Source organism: Barbus barbus, assembly GCF_936440315.1.
Source record: "Barbus barbus genome assembly, chromosome: 25".
In the NCBI taxonomy this organism is placed as follows: Eukaryota; Metazoa; Chordata; class Actinopteri; order Cypriniformes; family Cyprinidae; genus Barbus; species Barbus barbus.
The window spans coordinates 20,331,439-20,348,837 of NC_136753.1; the positions used below are offsets into that span (position 1 = coordinate 20,331,439).

Sequence of the window (17,399 nt, forward strand, 5' to 3'; positions counted from 1 at the left end):
CGGTATTAAAGTTTTAATCGGGATAAAACCGTATAATAAAAGCTAACAGAAGCAGTAGCATTTACAAATAACACTGCATCTAAAAGTATGAGACAACAACAAACAAAAACATACCATTAAGAGCCGTGCTTGCACAGGTTCTGCGTGATCCTCTGCACTAACATTCTCTGGGTCTCAATCGGGCTCAAATTGATAAGCAATATAGACAACGCCATTGTTTACAAAAAAAACGGAGCACATGCCGCTGAGGGGCGGGACGTTTAGACGTACACTAGAGGCGGTTTAGCCAATCATAACACACTGGACCAGCTAACCAATCTGAGCCCATTGCGTATTTCTGAGGGAGGGGCTTCATAAAAGCAAGAAATGATCAGCGCGTTTATAGGAGAAGAGACAGAGCAGTGTAGAATAAAGGTCAATTATGTGAAAAATAATGATAAAAAAAAAAAACTAAGCATTAACACATGAGACTGCGGCCCATAAACACAATCAAGCCTAGAAAAAAAAAAACAGTCAACCACCCCTTTAAAGGGATATTTCACCTCGATATTTCCAAACTTTTTACTGACATTCTTCTTTTAGGAATGTTTTTGTCCGTAAAATGAAAGTCACTGGAGTCCTAAACAACATTGAATCCCACTCAATTTCATTAAATGAGTTGAGTTGCAGCATCTGTATTGATGGTCAGTTCTTTATTAATTAAATTATTATTTTTATAATTTTTACATTAACAGTAAATCTAGCTAAGTTGAATGTAAAAATATGATAGTATTGTATAATTATGATAATTAATATATGAATACAATATATACAAATATATTTAACAATATATTTTATAGTACTTTCATAAATTTAATAAAAACATTAAGAGCAAACCACAGCATTCTTTATTATCCATTTTGTAGTAGTTAAAAAAATATGTATGTATTTGTTTGGTTTTTATAGAAAGGTACCTTCAGTGTTAATTTAGTATCAATGGGATTAATATTTTAAATCTTCCCCCATATTAATTTTAGCTAAAGTTTTAGTTGTTGTTTGTTTGTTTTTGTTTTTTTCATTTTTAGTCATTTTTGGTTTTGGAAGTTTTATCTATTTTTATTTTAGCACATCAATTTAAAACTTCTCATTTAAAACGAAATTAAAATGAGAAATATTGACTGAAATTAACATCATAATCACAACTTCCCAAATTGTAAGTATGAACTTTCCTGGAGGACCTGAATGCACCATATGTCAAAAAATTTGGACAAACAGGTTGTCTTGCCCCCAAACACATTCAACCAGACTTTTGAGCACAAACAAACAGAACAATAGTTTTGCTAGTGCCACAGTGTTTACATTCTTCTGGGAGATCAGACTATGAATGACTTGCTTATATTTGTCTCTGCACATTAAACTGTGGTAAGAGAAATTATTTTAACAAAGTAACACGCATCACCTTTGAGATGTTTAGAAGAAACTTCATGTTAGGAAAGGAATCTTAATGCAAAATGTGCTTCCATTGTACTTCTACTATTATGGCTGACATTCAGCAGAACACATTTGGCAGATAAGGTCTCCAGAACCCCTAGTGAGAACTTTTCTGTGTGAAACAGCTGCTAATCGACTCTAAAGAGGATAGGTGCTCACGTGTGGAGTCACATTACTGTAGTAACGTCAAATGTGTGTCTTTGTGATAGAAAAAAATGTGTTTGAGATGGTACTAGACTATGACGATGGGGATCTTAATCTCAAGCTTGTGGTTGTGACACTTTTCGGATTAGACAGTACAGTTCCAGATCAGCCATCACGTGATTATAGTCATGCATGAGATGTGGTCTGCTTCTGCTCTCATGACTGCTCTCTCCTACAGGAATTCTTTAATGATAACCACTCTCAATGAAATCAACTGATCACATCACATGTATTATTTTACAAAATATGCATTTCAATAGTTGTTTGTTTATCTTTCTGTCGTATGGGAAATATGCCATAGTTATATAAAAATATGCCATATATTATTGCACATATATTATTATTTGAAAGGTTGGTCTCAGTAAAATTCTCTCAGTCTCTTATGCTCATCAAGACTGCACTTATTTGATCAAAGTACTTTAAAAACACATCTAGAAATATAATGTGTGTGTGTGTGTGTATACACACAGACACACACACACACACACACACACACACACACACACACACACACACACATATTTGTAAAACTATAAATGGTTTTTACTGTCACTTTTGTGCCATTTAATGCATCCTTGCTAAATAAAAATATTACAAATTATTTTTGAAATTTCTGTTTGACTTTACAGTATGAGATTATTAAAAATGGAGCAATTTTCTTTATATTGTCCATAAAAAGCGTTCAATTAGACTTGTATTCTAGGCCGCATCTAAGGATGGTAGGTGTCCCACTGGGTTATGTACTCCCCCCTCTTTGGTTTCATTCTCATCTGGACCTCACACACTTGGATTCAAGCACAATAAGAGAAGGCTTTACTTCATTTATAAATCCTACATTCGGTGAGCTAACATTTCAAATCTCCTCTTCATTGTGTAACTGCAGGGAGAGGGATTAAAGGCCTTGAAATATCCTGTCTAATCTCCCTTTTGCCCAAACTCAACATCAGGATATATCCTGGAGGCCATGGCTATTATGTCTTGTCTGGAGCCCGTAGACACACTCACACACACACACACACACGCACACACACAGACACACACACACACACACACACTCCCCATCCCAGCTGTTTGCAGTGAGCAGAGGCATTGGTAGGGGTGGGTGAGTTGTTTGAGTCCTCTGTAATGCTAAGCAGCTGAGGTTTGGGATTTGCCCAATGATGTGTTAGAATTGGACTAGGGTTGACTCTATAGTCTGGCCTGTGCTGAGCAGCATTGATCTATTCTGGCATTCAACAAAAGGATATCCATAACTCATACACAAACTCAGAGCCAATTGAAGAGATAAGAGGGACTTTACCCATTTAAACTGTCATTAATTATGACAAACAGAGAATTTTTCACAATTATTAGATTACTGAAGAGGCTCCAGTAATTAGCCCACAGAGTTCTCAGGATTTCCATCTGTTCTATTCACACAGGCCGAAAAATATCAACACAGCTGATGTCTCTGTCTGAGCAATAGCTCAGAACCCATCCTTTCTCTCCCCCCTCCTCTTCTGGAGACTTCTATTGATTTTTTGTTGTTGTTATTGAGTATATGAGATGTGAAATGTTTGCTTTATGACTACAGTAAATAAAGTTGTCCTTGTCTGAGGAAATTTAGAGGATAAAGTGTGATAAATGAATGAAGCAATGCAGTGGCCCTTTTCAATTACATTGAAATATATTAATGAGGTACTACAGTATGTATTTAGTACCATATTAATATATGTACATACCTTTTATGATGCTTACTTTACAAAGCCATTAAAATAATTATTATTGATGCATACCAGGGTTTTCCCAAACAGGGCTTCACAAGGAAACTGCAGGGGATTCATGAGATAATGAAAAGCTAATATTGAAATAAATCAAAAGTAAAATTAAAATAACCCAATTAATTGAAATAAAACTGAAATCAAAATATATTTATATATATATACATTTAAGATCGTGTAAAATATAGTTTTCATATGAGGTGAAATGTCATCAGTTCAAATCTCAGTCACAATATATGACAAAATAATTTCAATATAATGTTTTGGCCTATACCTACTAAAAGAGATTTGAAATTTTATTTTTATTTGCATGCCATGTGACAATTAACCAGCATCAGAGGACATGCAAATGTGTTCTTAAATTATTGAAATAATATCTTAAATTCTCAGGCGGCATTTCAAATAAATATTTTACATCTGTGGGGTTCGGCTGACAAAATAGTTTGGGAACCCCTGTCTTATAGAATGCATTTTATTTGGGGAGGAACAATAAAATATGTACTTTAGCTTCTTTAGTTTTAGTTGACATTTTTTAACGGAGAAAACAAAATCCACAAACAAAAGTTTGACCCCCTGCTGTACTGCCATGGAGCCCCTGTTGAAAACCCCAGGCCCAAGAGAAATGCAACTCCTAAACGAAGACACATAAATGAGGCACATATCACTAAAAACTACTGATTACCTGTCTCAGGATTTCAGTTTTATATGTATATTATAGTCCTGATTTATTTGAATGATACTCTAAATAAACAGACCATCTGTTATGTTGAAAGATAAATATTTTAAAATCATGAGATTGTGGCATTGACTTTTGTTGGGGATTCATGCATTACATGAGCCTTTCACTGGCACAAAATAAAGTCACAAAGCAATTGTTTGATTTATTTCATTGTGTCACTGTGTTTTATATAATTGAAACCAAGGGCAGAACATTATCCTAGTATTCAAGGTCTGAATAAGCAGGATGCTGTTGTCTTTATAACCTGTCATAACCATATCACCATATCATGCCTCTGTAAATCTGCAAACCACCTGATGCCCATCCACATTGACAAGTTGCGAGGTATCAAGACAGCTGTAGGAGGACACAATGGACCAGAAGGATGACTTATATAATAGCTAATGTTTGAAAATCTACATTTATTATATGATCCTGTAGCTTAGACCTTGTTTGACACACTAGACAGGGATGTTTCATAGTGGTGTAAAGATTACTAAACAGAGACCAAAAAGGAAGAATGACTTTCAGTTCTGCTCAAAGACTTTTAGTTCCATTTTATTTCAGCTGCTAGCTTTTATAGAAGAGTCATTAAAAATGGATGCCAAGAATTGATTTCTAAATGTGGCTGAGATGTTATTTATGACAGCCATCATGCTCAGATTTAATAAGTTTTCTCCTTGTTCCCAGGCAAAGCTTCAGCATGGTAAATCTCCTCAAAGGCAAATCCAACCAAGCCAACCATACAGAACGGTCACCCCTTCTCAAGTTCCCCCAAAATGACAGGTGAGCTTATATATATATTTCTCTGTTGATTTCATATTTGATATTCTGTTGTTCTTGTTTTCTTTTCTGTTCAGCAGTGAACAATTCTGGTAAGGTTTGTTTTTATTTGATTTTATTTGACATCGAAATTTATTTATTTACCAATGATTATAAAATCCAATGGTACTGCTTTATAATCACCTTTTTCAAGTAATCATCTGCGAGCAAATCAGAGCTTGATACGCATTCAGGTATAATTATATATACCAAATTATACAAATCAAAGTTTTCTGGCTATTTAATGAATCATCTGTTAAGCATAATAGAACATCATTTTTATTTGCAAGTTGTTGCAAGTGTTAATCACTCGTTTCTTTCTTTTTTTTATTTTTCTTTTTTTTTATTATGCAAGTAAAGCATGTGACAATGTTTACATGTACCAAATACAGAACCCCCGTAGATCAAACATACATTTTATTTGCAAGTTGTTGCAAGTGTTAATCAGTCGTTTCTTTCAAAGTTGCAGGACCTATTGACTTGGCTTTAGTCAAGAAAGCTTCTGCAGAACAGCTGTAGGAATATTACCTGGGGTCTGTAATTACCGACCTCATTCTCATTCAGTAATGAGAAAAAGTGGCTTTGTGACCTTCATTTCCAACAATTACTTTATATATTACCAGGTTGAAGGCAAACAGAATTCCTCACATAATGTATGGCATTTTGATATCTTGAAGTGGTCTTGACCTCTATGTACTTCTTAATTAAACCAAACACTGCCTGCAGAACAGTAGTTGTCAGCCTCTATAATAATCGGGAATGATTCCAACACATTGAATATGATACTAGACTGGAGAGCATTCACGTTTGCTCAACTAGTGAGGAATATGTTCTGACTAGCCATGTTATTTGCACCATTTTCCACACAAAATGTTTGTATTTTTGTATACAAATCAATAATTTTATGTGGGGAACCAACTATGCAGTTCTTTGTTTGTCAGTGTTTTTGAGACATGAGTTATTTTGTTTAATGCATTTCCTGTTTTCCCCAGAATGAGTCCTTGATTCACCCATGTATCCCTACCAGAACTCTAAAGCCTGAGATTTTATGTAACAAGAAGAGTTATAGTCATAAGGATTACACCTGTATTAATATTGTTTGGAGGATATTATGTCCTCTTCAATGCTGAAAAATCTCATAAAAAGTAGGATAAGTTTTCTCATGGAAATTGCAAACTGAACGAAAATTTCACAGGATTTTAAAGGACTGTTCACTGTTTAAAGGACCCCTTATTGCAGTGTTAGCAAACTGGGGGTTGGGGGCATAAGAAAAAATATATAAAAATAATTTTAAACAACACTCAATATCTGAAGAAGCCTCATTTTAAAAATATAATTTCTAGATCTGGAAAAGCCATGTAAAGTATAAAAATCTATGAGCATTTTTATTATGAACATACATTTTTGGTTTTATGCCAAACTCTAAAATATTTTATTGTGTCGAAATTGTGATCAAAAATTTAATAAAATGTTCAAATGAAATAAAATAAAATGTTGACATTAAATTAAAATTTTAAATTGAATTAAATTCTTTAACAGATTTTTATTCACAACATAAGATACCATATTGATGTATTTACATATTTTGTCATGACTGAGATGTATAGAGTATAACAGTCATATACGTAACATTTTAATAATGAAACGCTGCTAAATTTTAGCTTCTAGATGTATTTGAAGTTAAATTAAAATTGTGTTTTGTTAATCAGTTTTTTACAAATTAGTTTAATATCAAACAATTGGTGGCCCCCCTGCAGTACCACTGCGGACGCTCTGTTGAAGACCACTGGTTATCATGACAGCCCTCTGAGATCAAGGGTCCTACATGGAGTAAACTGTTGTCATAATGCTAATATGGCTGGTTGCTATCTGCTGCCCTCAGTAATACATTTTTCATTCCCTCTGTAAGGCAGTGAGCTGAATGCTAATGCTGCTAGCGATTATACTGTGCTCTCAGTCAGAATAATGTATCTTGCTGCCTATAATCAACACAAAAGCCTCTAGTTATGTCTAGGCACTTAGGCGTATCCTCTCTTAGCATGAATTTGTCAAAGAACTGTGTAGCATAACAGGCTTTTAACACCTTTCGTTGGTTTTAATTTCTGTTGTGTGGCTGCAATTAGCATTTAGATGACTGATCGCTTTGTAGCTGCAGAAGTGATGTTTTACTTTGGATGATAGTAAAAGTTAGCCAAGAGGGATTGGATTTTCACAACTAAATTTAAAGGTGAAGTGTTTTGGTTCCATGAGTCTAGTGGCAACAAATGCGACTGCAAAAATAATGATTATTGTAAACAGATTTCCCAGGTCAAGCTAATTAATCTGACCACTAAACAGATAGTCCCGCCAGTCAGAAGTCAATCTCTTGTACTGCTTTTGTAAGCACCACAGTGTCAAACCCACTGTTTTTTTACACTGTTTTGTGCAGTATAACCTACACGACACTGCATGAGCCCACCCTGGGGTCTGGAGAGGAATCATGGGAGGCCAGCTCTGCTGAATTGGAGAGGAGGTGCAGGCTGGGCAGTGAGGTGACCAGTCTCTCCCACATCACATCCATGGAGAAATGTGAATATCACTTCAAACTGTCATCCCCCATCAGGTACGGCATACATACACTACCGTTCAAAATTTGGGGTTAGTATGATTTTTTTTAAAGAAAATATGCCTAATACTTTTATTCAGCAAGGATGCATTAAATTGATTAAAATTAACATTAAAGACATTTCTGATGTTACAAAAGAGTTCTACTTCAAACAAATACTGTTCTATTGAACATTATTATTTTTAAAATACCCTGAAAATTCACAAAAAAATATTAAGCAGCAATGTTTTCAGCATTGAGAGTAGAGTAGTGGCTGAAAATTTAGCTTCACCATCACATAAATAAATTAAATGTAAAAAATATATTAAAATAAAAACTTTGTTTTTATTGTGTTTTTTGATAAAATAATTGCAGCTTTGGTGAACACAGATCACTTCTATATATATATATATATATATATATATATAGATACATACATACGTAATACTCTTACCGACCCCACAACTCTAAATTTAGAAACATTAAATTGTGAAAATTGTGGACAGCTTTTTACTGCAATTCCATAACTCAAAATTCTGGGACAATAATTGTATTTCTGACATAACAAGTGCCTACATTTGTTTTTATAGGTATTGCTTAAGGACAACAAAAGTCATCACCATCTTCATAATTGTTGTTCTGTGTTCAGTAAGTTTTCTAGTCATATAGAATAATATCCATATGCGATTGTTTTACTTAATGAATGTATTTGTCTGACAATCTGAAATAACTATATTTATTTGAATTATCAGCTGTTTTTCAGCATGTATCCTGACAGGGAAAGCCCCTGGAGGATGCTGGCAGTCTCATCCACCGAGAGCTTCTGTATCCTCCCCCATTTGTGTACTTTAGAGAATCTGCATTGTTTGGGTTTGCATTGACTAGATAAATAAGAATCATTAATGCACAAGTCAAATATCGTGATAATGCATGCCACTGCGCTAACTCCTCAGACCCTGCGGGGATTTTATGTTTGGTTCGGAGATTGCACTGAAGGGCTGCGCTAATTCATTTCCGTTTCTGTGACAATCTCACCATCTGTTATTTACAGCGGCCTGTGTCATGGTAACAGTCTTGCCTATGACTTCGTGCATAACGACAGATCTGCCTGATACTTGCAGCAATCTGCGGGTCCTGCAGAGCTTGAGAGATGAATGTGAAGAGTGAACAATGCACTGAAGTGCTTCAAAGTACCTTCTGCTGGTGGGAGGGGATTGTTTGTCCAAAATGAAACCGTGGCCAGCTGACATCTGTTTGCAAAACTTTTCCAAAACGCTCAGGTTAAAGCTTGATGGATATTTTGTGTTATGTGTTTCCTAGTTCGTGGACATTTTTCTTAACCTAACTGATCGCTGTAGCTATGAATCTTACTGATTTTCGTGACAACTCCCTGCTGAAGCTTCAGTTTGGTGGGCCATTTTTGGGAGGGATGGAGGCAGTACAAGAGGCCCAGGAGTATATTCTGATCCAGGTGGAGCAAACTGAAGAGGTGGGGTCTCGCCGGAGAAGAACCCAGCAGGTTAGAGTTGTTTCAACAGACCCAAATGGAATAGTTATGTTCTTCACACTACCAGCAGATTAAACTAATGTTAAATATAGTTAGACAGTCAATTTGGTTACCTTAACCTCTGGTTACTATAGACATTTAGCTTGAAAAGTGTATTTATGTATTTATGCTTTAATAAAAATAGTTATTTTAAATTATTTTTTTAACGTTTTTGAAAAATCTCTTATGCCTGCCAAGACTAACATTAATTTAATCAAAATTACAGTAAAAGAGTTTTATTCCCGTGATGGCAAAGCTGAATTTTCAACAGCCATTACTCTAGTCTTCATCATCACACGGTCCTTCAGAGATCATTTTAATATGCTGATTTGGTGTTCAAGAAACATTTCTTATTATTGTCATTTCTTATCATATCAGAACATTTTATAATTTCTTGTTGAAAACAGGTGTGCTACTTAATATTTTTTGATGAGTAGAAAGTACATAAGCTCTTTCTTTAAAAAAAATAATTTTATTTTTGTATATAATGCAAAGGCATTTATTTTAAGGAGTCACTTTTGAGTAACCAAATACTTTTTGAGGATGCTGTAAGTTATATATATAAGAAGTTTAAAAGAGATTATTCTATACATTCAGAATATAAATTCGAGTATTTTTCTAACAGGTGCTTTATAACTGGACTATACCATTGCATTCCCAACGAAGTGACCAAATTCTGAGAACAAGGACATTTGAAATGGTTAGCAGGTATGATCAAACAATGACATTTCATGTTATTTAATGTGCATTATTGCATCTGTTGCTCCATATTTAAAAAAACTGAATAATTTAGTCATACTACTGTCATCAGATTTTTAAATTGTGTTAATAGTTCAGTAAATGTGATCATGTGATAATGTGGGTTTTACAGTAGTTCCTGTCTCTTTCTCTTGCCCTCCAGCGCTCCTATTCTGATCAGCGTGCAGGCCTTTCTGTTAGACAGTCAGGTGGTTCCTCTGTCCATGACTCACCAGTCACTCTATGTAACCGTGGAAACACAGGTGCTTATCGCCGGACTGATCCTGGCAGGAGTCTATGTGCTCATCATCTTTGAGGTAAAATATGAGGTGTCGGTGTGACACTTATTTTCTCACTGCACGGTAATCCATTCAATGGTCTTTCATCGTGACTCATCCCATATTTCATCCCATAAACAAGATCATCTCGGCAGTTTTGCCACATTGACTCTGTGTGGCTTCGTCTTAGATTTGCATCTGTAGTCTTTTGTAACCCCTCAGGAAAAGTAGATGCCATGCTGGGTATGTTATTCATAAACTTTCTAAAGTTGTGCTTGTAGATCCAGCACTACACTGAGATGTCCTTGGGAGTAGCTATTCATAAACTCGTGTTTTTTATTTATTTATTTGTACCTGTACCGCTGTTGAGCACTAGAGGTCACTAGGCTCTACTAATGCTAACAGGAAGAGCTTTCTACTGGCCCACCCTGACTGAGATTCCACAAAAGTGTGTCAATTTTTTTGAATACCTGAAGCCAACTTATGAATCAAAGTAGATTTAGAGTGCTTGAATTTTATTGTAAGACCAAGCTGTATTAGTGCAAATGAAAATACACAATGTTTTAAGCCTCTGAAACATTGTTAATGAAATATTTTGAGGTAAATTCAAGAACATTGTGACCATATGAACTCCTGTACAAAATGTTGGATGTCCCTTGCTTCCACTGAAACTTAAAAAATGCCTACTTCAAATCCTGCTGAATAACATGGAACGGTCAGAGTTCATGCAGCTTGAGTGCTGCTGTCAGTCAAATCAATGAGGGAAATACTAAATACTAAGACATTCTGAAATTCATGTTTTTATAAGAACATACTCTTCTGGTCTTCTTTGCTTATGACACCAATTCACCTTAAAAATTATTAATTTCTGATTATTTATATATATATATATTAAATTTGTACACTGTCATTTATGGAGGGCCAAATTACTCAAAATTAAATAATTAAATAAATGTTGAAATATATAAATAAATCGTTAAATACATAAATAATTAAATACGTAAATAAATGCAGAAATTAATTTATTTATTCGTTAATTTATTTATGTATTCATTCATTAATTTCTTCATTTATTTATTTCCTCCCTCCACATTTCATTTTCAGGGTTATGGTTGTCGGCACGTCACTCAGTGGGCGGTGTCACCTTTCAAACTCGATTTCTTTGGTCTCTCTAATCTAGCAGCGTTGAGCTGTAAATACAGACCAGTATCATCAATTCTGTCATATTTTCCAGCTTTCTCCTCTGAACAATGTGTGCCAACCATGTGCTTAGATGTATGATATGGCCAGCATACTCTGTTGCGATGCGACGTGTGTCCCTCTTTAGGGTGACCATACCTGCCATTTAACTTACCCCGGACGTGTCCTGGCCAGGATTTCTACACTCACCTAAAGGATTATTAGGAACATAATACTGTGTTTGACCCCCTTTCGCCTTCAGAACTGCCTTAATTCTACGTGGCATTGATTCAACAAGGTGCTGAAAGCATTCTTTAGAAATGTTGGCCCATATTGATAGGATAGCATCTTGCAGTTGATGGAGATTTGTGGGATGCACATCCAGGGCACGAAGCTCCTGTTACACCACATCCCAAAGATGCTCTATTGGGTTGAGATCTGGTGACTGTGGGGGCCATTTTAGTACAGTGAACTCATTGTCATGTTCAAGAAACCAATTTGAAATGATTCGAGCTTTGTGACGGTGCATTATCCTGCTGGAAGTAGCCATCAGAGGATGGGTACATGGTGGTCATAAAGGGATGGACATGGTCAGAAACAATGCTCAGGTAGGCCGTGGCATTTAAACGATGCCCAATTGGCACTAAGGCGCCTAAAGTGTGCCAAGAAAACATCCCCCACACCATTACACCACCACCACCAGCCTGCACAGTGGTAACAAGGCATGATGGATCCATGTTCTCATTCTGTTTATGCCAAATATTGACTCTACCATCTGAATGTCTCAACAGAAATTGAGACTCATCAGACCAGGCAACATTTTTCCAGTCTTCAACCGTCCAATTTTGGTGAGCTCGTGCAAATTGTAGCCTCTTTTTCCTATTTGTAGTGGAGATGAGTGGTACCCGGTGGGGTCTTCTGCTGTAGTAGCCCATCCGCCTCAAGGTTGTGCGTGTTGTGGCTTCACAAATGCTTTGCTGCATACCTCGGTTGTAACGAGTGGTTATTTCAGTCAAAGTTGCTCTTCTATCAGCTTGAATCAGTCGGCCCATTCTCCTCTGACCTCTAGCATCAACAAGGCACTTCCGCATACTGAATGTTTTTCCCTTTTCACACCATTCTTTGTAAACCCTAGAAATGGTTGTGCGTGAAAATCCCAGTAACTGAGCAGATTGTGAAATACTCAGACCGTCTGGCACCAACAACCATGCCACGCTCAAAATTGCTTAAATCACCTTTCTTTCCCATTCTGACATTCAGTTTGGAGTTCAGGAGATTGTCTTGACCAGGACCACACCCCTAAATGCATTGAAGCAACTGCCATGTGATTGGTTGATTAGATAATTGCATTAATGAGAAATTGAACAGGTGTTCCTAATAATCCTTTAGGTGAGTGTATATTGCCTAAAATATGTAGGTTTTGGCTTTATTTGCGTGTGCAGACCGATCGGTGTTTGACATCAGCTCGGAGTACCTCAAGAGCGTTTTGAAAGCATAAGAAACCATTGATGTCATACACCGATCAGTCTGAGCCGCGCCGCTTTAAGTCAAACACACTTTAATATGCACGCGTATTTGCATCGCTTTGACCGTAGATGCACCTTCTCACACACACCATGATTGGTCAATTATGTACAATGCTTGCATGCTATTGGTCAAACTACTTTTCGATCATTACCTTCAGCAAGCACGAAAACAAAGCCAAAACTAATCCTGGCCGTGTCAGGGAAAATGAACATGCTGTACATAGTTTACATGATAAAAAGTACAAGTAACAAATGCCTCTAGTTTTATTAATTTAAACAGGCCTTTGAAGTTTGGGCAAAACCTCGGAAGTGATTTTTTCATATGGTGATTGTGCATCACGAATGTATTTATTACACAAAAATTTGTTATTTTAAGTTAATCAGGTCAGTTTTGATCAGGAACAATACATTGTGGCTTTAATTCAGCTTAAGCGGTGCAGCAAAAATAGACTCGCTGCTGAAACGACCGGCTCCTGCTGCTGCGCCGCCTCCGCGTGCGGTGTGTGAATGCGCTCTGTTTACATGTGCAGCCAACATCTCCCGGATATTTTCTACTTGAATTAAAATTGTCATAACAACTTCATATGCAAGAGTCGACAACAGATCTTTTACTGCACCGTACTCAGTCATAGCTCGTGATGCGAAAAACAAGAAAAAGGTGCCTAAATTAGAAAGACCAAAGAAATCGAGTTTGAAAGGTGACACCGCCCACTGAGACAACCATAACCCTGAAAATGAAATGTGGAGGGACGAAATAAATAAATGAATGAATAAATGAAGCAATGGATGAATAAATAAATGAACGAATAAATAAATAAATGAACGAACGAATAAATAAATAAATATATAAATAAAATGAATGAATAAATAAATAAATTAATATTTATATATTCATTTCTGCATTTATTTATATATTTCAAAATGTATTTAATTATTTAATTTTGAGTAATTTGGCCCTCCATAAACTAAATGTAGAAATACATAAATAAATGTAGAAATAAATGTAGTGTAACACAAATGGTACAAAAATAGTACAATTAAAAATGACACTTTTGACAAAAACATTCATTCATTTATGCATATCTGCATTTATTTATTTATTTCAGCATTTAATTAATTAATTATTTATTCATTTATTTGTTTATTCATTTATTTATTTATGTATTTCTGTATTTATTTCTTCATGTATTTAATGATGTATTTCTACATTTATTTATTTCTGCATTTATGCATTTATTCATTTATTTATACTTAAGTCATTTCTTGTCATTTCTCCATAATAGTCTACTCTGTTAGTCTGAACAACTCTTAGAGCCTTACAGCAAAACACATTTTTAACTTCCTCTTCTCCCTGTAGTGCACTCTTTTTAGAGTTTTGCGAGAAAGCGGCGCTTTAGTGTGGCTCCAGGGGGACATGAGGGCAGAGGGGACCTCCCTTCCTAATTACATTTATTTCTTCAGGAGGGACAGCATGCTGTGTGTCGAAGAGTTTAATTAGACCTTTGTGAGAATGCTAATGGAGACTTTGGGGGCCCATGTTTCCACTTTTACCGTTAATACTAACGCTTCATAACTATGGCTACACTGTCATCAAGGAGCTGAGAAAAAAATAAGTTTTTAAAAGTGAACTAATGTACAAATTTTATGTTGATTGTGTGAGTCATCGTAATTTTATTTAATGTGCTTTTAAAATAGGGTTACCTCTGTGATCATCTTCTTATGAGAAATTTCCCCAAACCCCTTCCCAGTTAGAACATTTGAGAAATCCTTACAGGTGAAGTTCATCAAACATGGTTGAAGACTGCATTATATTATATTATATTATATTTACTATTACATTTGAACTCATTACAACTTTAAGAGAAAATAGTACAACTTCAGTCAAATATGTATATGAACTAGTTCCCAGGCTTTTTAGAAATCATCAAAAAGTGTTAGAAAAACACAATAGCTTTGCTGTCCAACTGAGTGCAGTCTGTTCATTTTTCTGTCTGTTCATCTCACATAACACAACATGACATTTTAGTAGAAGTACCATAACACCTAAACAACACTTGCTCATACAGTCTATCTTAGTCTAAATGTGTCTCTAACTTTTTGATCTTGATTTTTAATACTAGGAAATACAGCCACCATTACTAATTAAAATATTGCTGCTTCTCATGTATTGATCTAAACGCAAGTAATGTAGCCAAATGCATGCGTGTATGCACCAGAAGGAAGGTGTAGCTGCCCAGACTGTGCCTTCATAATCAGCTTTTAATAAATTGCTGAATTAGATGATATACTATAGCACTAGACCACTAGTTAAAAAAATAAATAAATAGAATTAGTCAAAATTGATTTACAAATGACATTATCAGCATAGCAATTTTAGTGGGGAAAAAAGTAAACTTTTAAATGAAGTCTTGTGTCTTGACAGTAACACCAGAGATTTTGTATAAAACCTAATGATCTTGAGCATAATTTGTGATCTTCAAAAGAGTCTTGTCATTCAGTGGAAGCAAGAATACCTGTCATAATAATAATTTTTTACACAGTAGTTCACACGGCTGGTTTAATTAGTGACCAAAGTGCAGAATCCTAAATATTTCTTCATTTTATGTTGGTTTAAAATCTTTGCAAATTCTAAAACTTTGTTTATTTCCAAGTTACAATAGACTTGATTAGCATTACAGATTCCACAGAAGTTTGTTTTTCTCAGACATTTGGCCTCCATTGTAAATAAGGAAGCATTTGTTGTATTGACCTGGGCCTGTTCTTCCTATCTGCATTGCACAGCAGCTTAGTGATAATCCTCCGAACTGATCTAGAATCAGCACTCTGAAAACTACTTTGAATAAAAGGGCTCAGATGGTGAGTTTCATCAGCAGCTCTGATAGCTAAAACTCATTTGCCCCGAGAGAGGGCAAAACCTAAAATCTGAGATATATAACAGTATGATATACTTATAAATATTAATATGCCTTAAAAGATTCATGAATAATGTATTTTCACAATCTAATTGCAGATATCTTGTAAACATTTTAATAATGGCTGATAGATTATTCTTAAATTAGACTAGAGTTGCAGTTTCTCAGTTACTGGGGGTCTTTGAGTATAAAACTAACATTACAATAATTGAGAGTAATTGGTTAAACAACAAAACAGAGAAACATTAGTCTCAGCGGATGCTTTCTTATGCAAAGCAGCACAATGTATATCCATGTTGCTGATTAATTCTGCTCAGAAAGCAGTGTTCAACAATTTATCTTAATGACCTGTTTTAGACTTACAATCACAACATTGCACCAAGTGTTCCTCCCCCTCAGGGAAGTTGTCGGACTGACACAGATTACTTGCTCCTTCGAGACTGGAGTCATTAGCTGTTAGCCTGCATGTTATGTACTCATTGCCCTTCTTTGGCTCTTCTAGCTGATTACACGCTCTTGTAATGACTGCTCCATCTTGGCACATGACACAGAAAGAGGTGCATCAGACAAAGTTTGATTCAGGTGTTCCAGTCAAGGGCTCTCGTCAGGAAAACAGATGCTGAAGATGTTGATTTCCGACAGTGCACTTTAAGACTGCGCTTTTAGTCCAGAGGCTGATTGAAGAGCAGAAAACCAGAGACGTTGTCGACTGACGCATATATCATGAATCTGTATTTGTCATTTGATTATAAGAGTGCATAAAAGGGTCAGAATGAATTTAATTTAAGAAATTAGGTGGATCAAACACAAATTAAGTGTGGGGAAGAGGGATAATTGGCATTTTGAATGAGCAGATTTGTTTGGTTGTCCAAAGTCTGTTACACAGCCTTATATTTGACATATTTAATAGTGTTTGCTAAAGAAAGCATCGCTATTACATGTGCTGATGCAAAGTTTTGTGCTACGGGCGAGAATGATACCTCATATCACACAGCTTGTTAAGATGAGTTGTGCTATTACTTTTCTAAGCAATCAGATTTATGATTTTTGCCTGGCGGGTGACAAAATGGTGAGAAAACCACAATGGCTTTCAATGTAAGAAGGACCATAACATAATAAAGACATGGGGAAGTAAGCATCCACTTACGACATCCTGGCAACAGCATAGCAACATGCCAAAAACACTCAGAACATCTTAGTGATCCCATACCACAAATCTAGTTTGTGTTGCATTGTCCCATTAATATATGACCAGGTTTATAGTAAAATTGCCAAAATATATAGTATTCCAGTTGTGAGTAAAAATTTTGCATCTGTGTTTGCAGATTGTTCACCGCACTCTGGCTGCAATGTTAGGATCCCTGGCTGCTCTGGCAGCACTGGCTTTCATTGGAGATGTAAGTTTTAGAGAATGCTATTTATTCTGTTCTGATGAAGATAGCGTACATTGTGTCAAGAGCTGGACTCTGGGACTTAAGAGCAAAGCAACATTCTGTCATGTGCAGAAGTCTGGATAAATAATAAATCGTGGCAAATTCAAATTACGAGCTTCAGAATATTATATATATATATGATAAAAGACACCGACATTTACACAATTAACTAACCAGGCTATTTCACATAAATGGGATATTAGTGGTAATTGCACTGATTTACCCTAAT

General features: G+C 35.6%; 1 protein-coding gene across 1 annotated transcript in view; it reads left to right on the forward strand.

Annotated features, from left to right (window-relative positions):
* LOC306844802 (P protein-like) overlaps window positions 1-17,399 on the forward strand; it is a gene marked incomplete at its 5' end in the record, with an annotated part of 112,837 nt that overhangs the window by 803 nt on the left and 94,635 nt on the right. The window contains 8 exons of the mRNA XM_079377175.1: window positions 4,843-4,938; window positions 7,403-7,576; window positions 8,149-8,206; window positions 8,311-8,383; window positions 8,917-9,077; window positions 9,730-9,812; window positions 10,006-10,159; window positions 17,063-17,134. Coding sequence (XP_079233301.1) covers window positions 4,843-4,938; window positions 7,403-7,576; window positions 8,149-8,206; window positions 8,311-8,383; window positions 8,917-9,077; window positions 9,730-9,812; window positions 10,006-10,159; window positions 17,063-17,134 — 871 coding nt within the window. The remainder of the gene's footprint in view (window positions 1-4,842; window positions 4,939-7,402; window positions 7,577-8,148; window positions 8,207-8,310; window positions 8,384-8,916; window positions 9,078-9,729; window positions 9,813-10,005; window positions 10,160-17,062; window positions 17,135-17,399) is intronic.